At 37.6% G+C, this 12,559-nt stretch overlaps 1 protein-coding gene across 1 annotated transcript in view; it reads left to right on the top strand.

Moving 5' to 3' along the window:
- LOC131163511 (probable copper-transporting ATPase HMA5) overlaps window positions 1-12,559 on the top strand; it is a 37,623-nt gene that overhangs the window by 22,640 nt on the left and 2,424 nt on the right. The window contains exon 4 of the mRNA XM_058120105.1: window positions 11,115-12,506. Within this exon, the coding sequence (XP_057976088.1) occupies window positions 11,115-12,506 (1,392 nt within the window). The remainder of the gene's footprint in view (window positions 1-11,114; window positions 12,507-12,559) is intronic.

Raw genomic sequence — 12,559 nt, forward strand, 5'->3', positions numbered from 1 at the left:
TTTTAGGAAGTGCATTCCAATGCTTAACCAATCTAATAGTTACAATTTCGTGGGCCGGTGGATTGCTGATAGTTAACTAACAGGATTGTTATTAATGAGTGGTATAGTATGTGTGATTTATTTTTTTCAGCCTTATAAGTGTTGTGTTAAAGCCGAGTGTTAGGACTTGACAGTGTGATCTCAGTTAAATGGGGAGGAGAGATGTTTTCACTTGTCCTCATTAGAAATTTTATACTGGATGTTGAATTATTCGGATGATAACTTTTGTGGTTGTCTTATTGATTGAATATAACAACTAGTTCCACATGTCATTGAGTATAAAGGTTGCTTGTCCTCATGAATTCATTATTGTTGGAGCTGATATTTTGTGACTATGAATGACTTTTGAAAACCTCTTGACTATTCATGATAGCCGGATTTAACATGTAGTTATTGGCTAACTTTGTCAAGGGAGAGCCTTGACGAGTACTGCGCGGCCTGTTAATTGAGTTTAAATTGGCGGTGGCAGTCCGTGACACTTGGCTTTTTTTTTTTTTCTTCTTTTTTAGCCAATTTATGTGTTCTTTCAAATATTATAGCGTACTTATTATACACTGTATAATGAACACTTAGGACAAATGTCTCTCCAATACTAGGAAAAAAAAAAAGGACAAAATATTGGGATTGACAAGTATTACGATTAAGAAAATAAGTGAATAATAAAATAGAAATGCAAGGAAATGGATGCAATATTTTGGTGGTTCGGGCTCACACTCTACATCCATTGGAGAAGATGAAAAGAGAATTTTACTATTGGGAAGAAATAAAAAATAAGAGTATCTACGATATTATTCTCTTTGACACACTCTCCAAAGACCCACAAATGCACCTACATATACACCACGTCAAAAAAAAAAAAAAGAAGAAAAACTTCCTCTTAAAATCAAATTAATTCTCCCTCAAATGAAGGATGCAAATTAATTTTCCTTGAGGCCAACTCTTTAATTTTCTTTCTTTTAATACTAAAAAAAAAAAAAAATCCTCTTTTTAATGAGAGAGTAAACTCTCAATTTATTACAAATAACTCTTGTTAGGACCGGATGAGCTCATGAGTGGGCTTGATACACATGAGTGAATATCAACTTGACCCAAAAGCTTAAGCCTATTGGGTCTTGAGCCCAATCATGTATATAAGCACCCATCATCCACTCTAATTTTTCAATGTGGGACAAACTCACAAGGGGAATTCTCAATAATCTCCCCCTCACTTGTGAGTTCCAACTGCTCCCCCTTGAACAGAAATCATCTCCCTTTTGGGAGTAAGCCCAATTCTCCAATAGTTGCTCAAGTGGGCCTTACCACTGGCGTCTTACGTGCGTCGGATTGCATTCCACGTGCCTACGAACCAATCCTACCTCTCACATCTTGACTCTATTCGGATCCATCTGCAGCTTAAATGATCCTTATTGGCCTTATCCACACACTTGGTCCTCCAAGTGTTAGCATGTCAGGAGAATTAGTTTTACGTATCGACCTTTTATGATGTTGCTCACCCGGAGTTATGAACCGTCGGCTCTGATACCATTTGTTAGGACCGGTTGAGCCCATGGATGGGTCTGATACACATGGGTGAACACCAACTTGAACCAAAAGCTTAAGCCTATTGGGTCTTGGGTCCAACCATGTATATAAGCACCCATCATCTACTCTAATTTTCCAATGCGGGACAAGCTCACAAGTGGAATTCTCAAAAACTCCTATCTTGAATGAGAGATTTATTATGAAGTATGAATGTACTGACCAAGACATGAGAAGACAAGTGACTCTTCTTTTGAATGAGAAATTTAATGAGAGATTTACTGTGAAGTAGTGATATGGGGCTGGTCCATCATTAATAAATCTCCCCCTCTAATCACAAATTGATAATAATTTTATTATTTCATATTTTCCATCTATGCACCCACAGACATATTTCACGAATTGAAGATTCCAATTAAGGTCCAAACAATACTTGAAACATAGCTAATGCTAGAGACTTTGTCAACATATTTATAGAATTATTAGTAGTACCAATTTTCTTTGCAATAATTTTCCCTTTTAAAATAACATCATGAACAAAATGATACTTGACATTAATTTGTTTTGTTCTTTCATGAAACATTTGATCCTTACTCAACTGAATAACACTTTGGTTGTCACAATGAACTATAATCTTGTCCCAACAAGATATAAGCTCACCATTCAAATCCCTCAACCAAATAGGTTTTTTGACTACCTTTGTTATGGCTATATATTCTGCCTCAATAGTGGATAGGCTTGCTTTTCAACTTAGTGCACATCCTCCGAGAGTGAACATACTTAGTAATGAATCTTCTCGTCAAGATCCCCAGCAACATCTGGATTGGCATGATCAATAGCATTGGACCTATGTCTTCCAAATTTTAAACAAACATTAGAAGAACCTTTTACATATCAAAGTATCCATTTTTCTGCTTGCCAAATATTTTTACTCAAATTAGCCATGTACCTGCTCACAACACTAACGACATGTGAAATGTCTGGGTGGGTACAAATCATAGCATATATTAGACTTTCAACTGCACTAGAATAAGGAACATGTGACATTTAATCACTTTTCTGATGTTTGATTGTGGAGACAAAACAACTGATAGTTGGAAAAAAGCAACAAGCGGAGTGCTAATTGGTTTGACATTTGTAATGCCAAAACATTTAGAACTTTTTCAACATATTCTTTTTTGTTGAATACAACAATCCTTTTTTTCGATTTTGGTGAATTTCCATGCCAAGGATTTTCTTTGCTCCTAAATTTTTTATTTCAAATTTCCTAGCAAGCTGGTCCTTTAACATGTTGATCTCGGATTTATCTTTGGAAGCAATAAGCATGTATAACAAAAAGTAAATAAAATAATCATTTTTATGTTTCTTGAAGTTCACACAATTATCATGCTTGCTCCTTGAATAACCATTGTTCAACATAAACAAGCCGAACCTTTTGTACCACTGACAAGGAGATTGTTTCAATCCATATAACTATCTTTTTAATAGACAAACATGATCTTCTTTTCATCAATAATAAAACCTTTAGGTTGATGCATGAAAATCTTTTCCTCAAGTCTACCATGCAGAATAACTATTTTAACATCTAGTTATTCCACTTTCAAATCATGCATAGCAATGAGATAATAATACACTAATAGAGGCATGATTAACAACATGATATGATAGAAAACATCATTAAAATCTAGTCCTACAATTTGACTATAACCTTCAACAACTAACCGTATCTTATACCTTGCATCCTTAACTCTTAGAATACCTTCATTTTTCTTGAAGATCCATTTGCAACCTACAATCTTCTTCTCTTTGGGAGACTTTACTAATTTCCAAGTGTGATTCTTGTGTAAAGACTCAATCTCCTTTTGCATAGCTACTAACCACTTAGCAAAATCAACACACAAAATTGCTTTTGAATATGCATGTTACAGGATCTCTAGTTTCATTTGTTGCTTGTGCAACTACCAAAGCATAGCCAAAAGGATTATAATAAAAAAATTGTACAACATTATCATACCTTGAAGGTAATTTGATCTCTTTTTTAGGCCTATGTTTGACAATGCTATAAGATTCTTCATATGACATTTCTTCTACTTTACTAGAGTTCTCAACTAAGTCAATCTAACTAGGAATATTCTCCTACAAAGAGGTTGTTCATATTCTATCTCCACTTTCTTGATGTTTTTCTTGACTTAGTTAACTTCTGCAATGGTTTCTTTCTTATTCTTTGGGTTAAACTTTCCAGTCTCACTAAAAATAACATCTCTACTAATAATAAACTTGGGTGACTTGGAATTGGGATATCAAAGTCTATAACCCTTCACCTAAGTTGCATAACCAAGAAAAATACATTCTTGGCTCTTGGCTCTAATTTCCCTTCACTAACATGCACATAGGCAGGAGACCCAAAAATTTTTAGATTAGAATAATCAACAGATCTACTAGACAATACCTCTTCTGGGGTCTTGAACTCTAAAGTTGAGGCTGGAAAGTGATTTATTAAATGGCAAGCAGTAGAAATAGCCCTTATAAAAAAATCCCTCAATAAATTAGCATTTGAGAGCATACAACAAGCTCTCTCCAAGAGGGTTCTATTCATGTGCTTAGCTACCCCATTCTGTTGTGATGTATGTTTGACCGTATTATGTCTGAAAACGCTTTCATTTTTGTGAAAGTCTTCAAATTCTTGTGAGCAAAGTCCCATTCCATTATCATTTATGAGTCACTTGCAAGGTCTTAAATTTTGATTTCGACTCAAATTTTGAAGCTCCAAAAATATCAAATTTCAATGGAAATTTCAATTTAAAAAAATCATGGAAATTAGTAGTAAAACATGAAATTCTTATGAAACTTTAGAAATGATTAATAGACGTAATGATATAAGTTTTAGGACTAATATATTACAAGTTAAATAAATCTATGTTGTGTATAAGGTCGAAAATTTGTAATATAATTTGGGTATCAAACATATTTGTAAGATAATGTACATTAAGCATATTTTGTTAATGCAAATGAAAATTTTAATCATTTAAATATTATTTATTATACAAATAATGATAATTTAGACATGAATGTTTGGATAAAAAAATGTGTTCTAAGTTTATTGTTTCACAGAAATTTCACTTCTCTCCTAATCTCTCATTTGAATTCTAAGAAAATTTTGTTGCATAGTTAATTTTCGATAAGTTTTGCTAAAATTTCAAGATCTCAGTAATTTTCAGATGATTCGTTGAAATTTTGATGGTGATTATGTAAAATGGAAATCAACTGCCTTTTCGATTTCGAGAGTAACAAAAATTAGAAATTTTGACAAAAATTTCTACAATTTCGTGAAAATTTAAGACCATGGTTGCTTGACCTTCTTTTCAATTTGTTTCTCAATCATTGCTTTCTATTGCTTGAAATATCTAAACACTTCATTCTTATGCTTCAAACTAAAAAAGAAAAACACTTACATGAACTCCACCTTTAGAAGGAACATGGGAAGGTCTCTAGAGGTCAAAATGTATATAGTCCAAAGTACCTTTCGTTCTATGAATGCTAGTGTTGAAAATGACTCTCTTCTGCTTTCCAAACACACATTGTTTGTAGAATTCCATCTTACTTGTACTTTGGCCGCAAAGAAGACCTATTTTGCTCAGTGACATTAGCCCATTCTTGCCCTTATGTCCCAACCTTATATGCCATACATTGGTAATATCATAATCTAGCATAAAGGATTGAGTAACAGCAACATCACCTAAAACTATAGCACCTTGCAATGCCATAAATGAGTATATAATTTCTTTGTTTTTAAAATAACAAGGGCACTTTTCCTGATCTTCATAACTCCATCATCAGCGGAGTACTTGTACACTTTGTAATCAAGGGATCCAAGAGAAACATGAGTCTTAAAATTCAGAATGTTTCGAATTTTGATGAGAGTTCTCACAAAACTATCAAACATTTTGTTTCGTACAGTTCCAGTCCCAGCAATTTTACTAGTTGCATTGTTGCCCATTAATACAATCCTACTAGAGATTGACTCATATGAGGAAAATCAATCTTTATTGGGACACATATGAAGCAAGGATGCTGAATCCATCACCTAATGATCTTTAAAGCATGCATCACAGGTGGTGGAAGAACAAATTTAGTACCTTTGGATTCATTATTGACAACATTTGTCTCTGCTTTTTTATCATTCTTTCTTTGATCTTGGCTTTGTTTGTTTGCTCTATTCTTGTTCTTCAACTTGTAGTAGTCTGCCTTAATGTGCCTTTTCTTCTCATTGTAATTGCAAATTTTATTTGCATGTCTTCATCTTGATCTGAATCTATTATTTGAATTTTTTTCCATGGTCTTCCCCCTGGCGACCAAAGCATCTCCTTATCTTTCACTATTATTTCATGTAATATGTTACTCAAGCAATTATCTAGAGAACAAAGAAGCTTTAACATCCTCTAAAGAAATGGTATATCTACCAAATAAGAAATAAAATGCTTGCAGGAGGGTTAAGGAACATCATAATAATAATAATAATAAAAATAAATAAATAAATAAAAAGGCTTGATCTTCTTCTTCAATTTTGACATGAATTGAATTCAAATATATAACAATTGAATTAAATTCATTTACATGGGTTTTCACGGACATACCTTTTTCCATCCGCAATGATACAAGCGGTGCTTGAAATATATCTTGTTAGTGAGGGATTTAGTCATGTATGACTCCAATTTAAGACATAAATTGGCAATGGTCTTTTCTAAGAGAAATTCCCTTAGGACAGTGTCTGAAAGACATAACTGTATTGCTATCATAGTTTTTTCATCCATCTCATCCTTTTGATCATTTATCAAAGTATTCAACATTTTATCTTTTCTCAGCATTGCTTTCACCAAATCCTTTTGGGTCAAGAATGCATGCATTTTAACTTGCCGAAGATTAAAAATGTTGGAACCATCAAATTTCTCAATGTCGTACGATGTCAAAGCCATTAGGAATGCAAAACAAAAGCAAGAGAATTGACACAAGATTTACTTGGTTTGGCTTACAGCCTATGTCCATGGGAGAAGATGACAAGAGAATCTCCCTATTGGGAAGAGATAAAATGTGAAAGCATTTAAGATGTTACGCTCTTTGACACATTCCCCAAAGACTCATAAAGGCACCTATATATATATATATATACACCTTGTCAAGAATAGCTCCTTTTTAAATTAAATTAATTCTCACCTCAAATTAGGGATGCAAATTAATTCTCCTGAGGTCAATTCCTTAGTTTTATTTCTTCCAGTACATGCAAAAAAAAAAAAAAAATCTCTCTTTAATGAGAGAATAAATTTTAATTTATTACAAATACCTCCTATCTTGAATGAGTTTATTGTGAAACATGAATGCGTTGACTGTCGAGAATTCCACTTGTGAGCTTGTCCCACATTAGAAAATTAAATTGAATAATGGGTGCTTATATACATGGATGGACCCAAGACCCAATTAGCTTGAGCTTTTGGGTCAAATTGATGTTCAACCATGTGTATCAAGCCCACCCATGGGCTCCTCCAGTCCTAACAAGTGGTATCAGAGCCCGGTTGGAGCAAAAAAGTTAGATTGGAAGTGATCCCGAAATTCAAAGCTCAGTTTAGTAGATCAAAACTGCGTCTTGAGGCCACCATCACATTTAGCTCGCCGAGACAAAGAGAAGGGTGCCAGCTGCAGCTCCAAAGGAGTTCAGAAGAATCTGCACGCGCCCCGTTGGTGCAGAACGCTTCGCCACACGCCAGACACGCGCCGGCGACCTATCCCTCACGCGCTGCACACATTGCACGCATCTTCCTCGCCCGATCCATCTCAACCCGACCCGGCAAGTCACTCAGACCCGGGGTAACCCGAGATCCAATTCTTGACCCGAGTCTGACCTCCACCTCAGTGCCACATCAGCGCGCCACGTCAGACACCACGCCAGCAGGTCCCTACCACATCATCAATGGGCCCACCCTTGCCACGTCATTAGTGGTCCCCACCCTGCCGCGTTAGCTGCCACATCATCAGTGGTCCCCACCCTGCCACATTAGCGCCACATCAACAGGTGCCACGTCAGCAAGTTTGACTAGATTTGACCAAATTTTAACTAAGCTTTTTGAAGTCGTTTTGGGTCTGTTTTTTGAGCGACTTGAACCATTTCTAGGGTTTTCGATCATTCTAGATCCAATCATGCTATCCATTTGAGCTAATTCCATCTCTAGATTAGTGAATCGAGATGTCGAATGAAAAGAGCTCAAAAATCAAAATGTTCAATGGAAACAATTTTGGTTTTTGGAAGATGCAGATAGAAGATTATTTGTTTGGGAAGGAATTGCACTTATCGTTGAAGGGTAAGCCAGCATCCATGAACGAGGATGAGTGGGTGTTACTTGATCGAAAAGCCCTCGGAGTCATCAGAATGACGTTGTCGAAATTTGTGGCGTTCAACAGCAAGCATATAACATCCACCAAGTCTTTGATGGATGTGCTCTCTAATATGTACGAGCAACCTTCAGCCGCAAATAAGGTACATCTCATGAAAAGACTATTTACGATGAACATGTCTACAGGTGAGAGTTTCAGCAGGCATTTGAATAATTTCAATAAGTTGTCTGATCAACTCACCTCAGTCGGAATAACGTTTGATAATGAGATTCGGGCCCTACTGATTCTCAGTCAGTTGCCTGAAAGTTGGAATGGTGTCGTTACTACCATCAGTAACTCCGCAGGAAAATCGAAACTTGTATACGATGAGATCCTCAACATGATTTTGACGGAGGAAATAAGAATGCAGTCAAACCATGGCTCCACTTTGAATTCAGCCTTGAACATAGAGAGTCGAGGCAGAGGAAACAGGCATAGACGATCAAACAACCGCGGCAGATCTAGGCCCAGGCGGTCTAAATCCAGAAATCCCAGAGGTACGTAGGACATAGGTTCCCAGAGCACAAAAATTATTGAGTACTGGAACTGTGGAAAGAATGGTCATTACAAGAACCAGTGTAGAAGTCAAAAGAAAGAGTACGAGACGAGGGCAAAGACAGAAGCAAATATTGCTTCCGAAAATGATGAGATGTTGATTTGCTCTTGGAGAGCAAGCATGAGTTTTGGGTCTTAGACTCTGGAGCCTCATTTCATGTCATATGTTGCAGAGATTGCCTAGAGGAGTACACACCAGGTAATTTTGGTAAGGTGTACCTTGGCAACGATCAATCTTGCGACGTAACCGGTAAGGGAGTTGTGAAGATCAATATAAACGGGTCAGTATGGAAGCTGAAGGATGTTAGGTATATTCCAAACCTGAGAAAGAATTTGATCTCAGTTGGTTAGCTGGAAGATGAGGGATACACGACGAAATTCATTTGCGATGAATGGAAAGTTTCAAAGGGTGTACTAACAATTGCGCGAGGTAAGAAAAGCGGAGCACTTTTTCTAACTTCCAATGCCTCCATGTCTATTTCAGTTGCTGCAAGAAATGACGATAGCAACATCTGACACCAACGACTTGGTCATATGAGCGAGAAAGGACTCAAGGTGATGCACTCAAAGCAAAAATTGAGTGGTCTATAGTCAGTGCAGGTTGACATGTGTGAGGATTGTATAGTCAGGAAACAAAAGAGGCTTAGTTTTCAGATAAACACCCATGCCCCAAAGAAGAAGGGACTAGAACTGGTCTACTCAGAATGTGTTGGGCAGAATACAGAGAATCCTCAGGTGGAAGAACCAATGGAATAGATCGTCGCACCACCATCTCTTACTCCAGCTCTGGAGCTTAGGAGATATACTCGGTCCCATATACCAGACGAAATGTATATTGATTACTTACTTCCTACAGATGGAGGAAAACCCGATGCTATAATGAAACATGTCAGGTGGCAGATACGAGCAAGTGGGAGCTTGCGATAAAGGATGAGATGAAGTCCCTCACCTCCAACAGAACGTGGAAGTTGTCCAAAGGCTTTCACAACAAGTAGGTGTACAGAATTGAAGAGGAGCATGACGGATCCAGAAGGTACAAGCCTCAGTTGGTAGTCAAAGGCTTTGAGCAGAAGGAAGGGATTGACTACACCGGCATTTTTATACCAATTGTGAAAATGACAATCATCAGATTAGTCCGCAGGAATTGAGCAGACAGGAAGATGGTGAATACTGAGAAACTGAAGTTGTGTTCAACTTCAGTTGGTCTTCATGCTTGAAGACACATATTATGAGTACATCATTTATTCATGATACTCTGGTTGAGGAGGTATCTCTATCTTCAAGTGGGAGATTGTTAGAGCTGGAGCCAGAAGACAGCCAAGAGATAGCTGGAGACGCGTTACAAGCTAGGAGCTGAGTTAGAAACGCAGTGTAATTTATCTTTCCATTAATCTCTCCATTATAACTTCCATGGATAATGGGTGCTTATATACATGGATGGACCCAAGACCCAATTAGCTTGAGCTTTTGGGTCAAATTGGTGTTCACCCATGTGTATCAAGCCTACCCATGGGCTCCTCTGGTCCTAACAAGTGGTATCAGAGCCGACGGTTCGTAACTCTAGGTGAGCGACATTGTAAAAGTCGAGACGGGAAACTAATTCTTCTGATGTGCTAACAGTTGGAGGACCAAGTGTGTGGCTGAGGCCAATAAGGATCATCTAGGCTGCGGATGGATCCGAATAGGGTCAAGACGTGGGAGGTATGATTGGTTTGGAGGCACATGAAATGCAATTTGAGGCACGTAAGACGCCAGTGGTAAGGCCCACTTAAGCAATTATTAGAGAATTGTCCCAGAAGAGAGACGGTTTCTATTCAAGGGGGAGCAGGAACTCACAAGTGAGGGAGAGATTGTTGAGAATTCCACTTGTGAGCTTGTACCACATTGGAAAATTAAAGTGGATAATGGGTGCTTATATACCTGGATGGACCCAAGACCCAATTAGCTTGAGCTTTTGGGTCAAATTGGTCTTCACCCATGTGTATCAAGCCCACCCATGGACTCCTCCGGTCCTAACATTGACCAGGTATGGGAAGATAAGTAACTCCTTTCTTGAGAGGTTTATTGCGAAGCATTCATATGGGCTGACCCAGGTATTCATATGGGGCTGGTCCATCATTAACACAAAAGATGTTGAATTTATTAGTATGAATCTTGAAATACATAGCAAATGCTTGGGTGGTAACCAGACTTTTAATATAGGCCATTCTAGGCTTTTTGCTGCGAGTAAAACATGTGTGTTGTCATTGACATGCATGTGGCAACTGATGATAGTTTTTTTTTTTTTCAAGGTGATGATATACATTGTCTCTCCTAGAACCATTGTCTATTAAATACTTAAGAGCATGCTAAATTGCTAATGCTTAGCCACCTGAATAGTTAGAAATTTTGCAGGGAAGTTGGACTGCTGATAGTTGGATGACATGGTTATTTCTAATATGAGATTCTTTTCAGCCTTATCAATGTTATGTTAAAGCTCTTCCTTTTTTTTTTTTTTTTCACTTTTTTTTCTTGAAACATTTTTAGCTCGGGTACTAAGAAGTTGTGATTTTTATTCCACATTCACATTCTTTATATAGGAGGAGACAATTCGTGAAACCATTGACGATGTTGGATTTCAGGCCACATTGGTTAGAGAGGAAACAAATGATGGATCCTCTCAAGTTTGTCGAATAAGCATAAAAGGAATGACATGCACTTCTTGCTCCACTACCATTGAATCTGCTTTGCAAGCAACTAATGGTGTACAAAAAGTTCAAGTTGCTTTAGCTACTGAAGAGGCAGAAATTCGTTATGATCCAAAGACTGTGAGCTACAATCAGCTGTTGGAAGCCATAGAATATACCGGATTTGAAGCCATGCTTATTAGTGCAGGGGAAAACAGGAGCAGGATACATCTCAAGATTGATGGGGTACGGACTGGTCATTCCAAGAGAATGATTGAAACCTCTCTTCAAGCACTCCCAGGAGTTCAAGAAGTAGACATCAATCATGCACTCAATAAATTTTCCCTTTCTTACAAACCAGATGTGACAGGACCTAGAATTTTTATCCAAGTGATTGAGTCAACTGGATCTGGGCGTTTCAAGGCTGGACTATTCGCTGAGGAAGGAGCAAGAGAAACTCATAGACAGGAGGAAATTAAGCAATACTATAGATCCTTCCTGTGGAGTTTGATTTTTACAATTCCAGTGTTCTTATCCTCCATGGTCTTCATGTATATTCCTGGTCTAAAACATGCATTGGATACTAAAGTAATCAATATGCTGAATGTTGGAGAGATTTTGAGATGGGTATTATCCACTCCAGTACAGTTCATTAGTGGACGACAATTCTACTCTGGGTCCTACAAAGCACTGTGCCATGGTTCTGCAAATATGGATGTCCTGATTGCCTTGGGAACAAATACAGCTTACTTTTATTCGGTGTACTCAGTGTTGAGAGCAGCTGCTTCTCAAAATTTTGAGTCCACTGATTTTTTTGAGACTAGCTCAATGCTCATCTCATTTATACTCCTTGGGAATTATTTGAAGGTTTTGGCAAAGGGGAAGACATCTGAGGCCATTGCAAAACTGATGGACTTGGCTCCTGAGACAGCAACACTTTTAACTCTTGACAAGGAAGGAAATGTGGTAAATGAAGAAGAAATAGATAGTCGGTTGATCCAAAAGAATGATGTGATTAAAATTATCCCTGGTGCTAAAGTAGCTTCAGATGGCTTAGTTATTTGGGGGCAGAGCCATGTAAATGAGAGCATGATAACAGGAGAGGCCCATCCAGTGGCAAAGAGGAAGGGGGATACGGTGATCGGAGGGACTGTGAATGAGAATGGGGTGTTATATATTAAGGCAACGAGGGTTGGCTCTGAAAGTGCTCTTTCACAGATTGTCCGACTTGTTGAATCAGCACAGATGGCTAAAGCTCCAGTGCAGAAATTTGCAGATTGCATATCAAAATATTTTGTGCCTCTAGTTTGTATACTCATGTTTTCTCCTCTATCTAATTGCCTTCCATGTATTTTTTG

Source organism: Malania oleifera, chromosome 9 (genome assembly GCF_029873635.1).
Source record: "Malania oleifera isolate guangnan ecotype guangnan chromosome 9, ASM2987363v1, whole genome shotgun sequence".
Classification (NCBI taxonomy): domain Eukaryota; kingdom Viridiplantae; phylum Streptophyta; class Magnoliopsida; order Santalales; family Ximeniaceae; genus Malania; species Malania oleifera.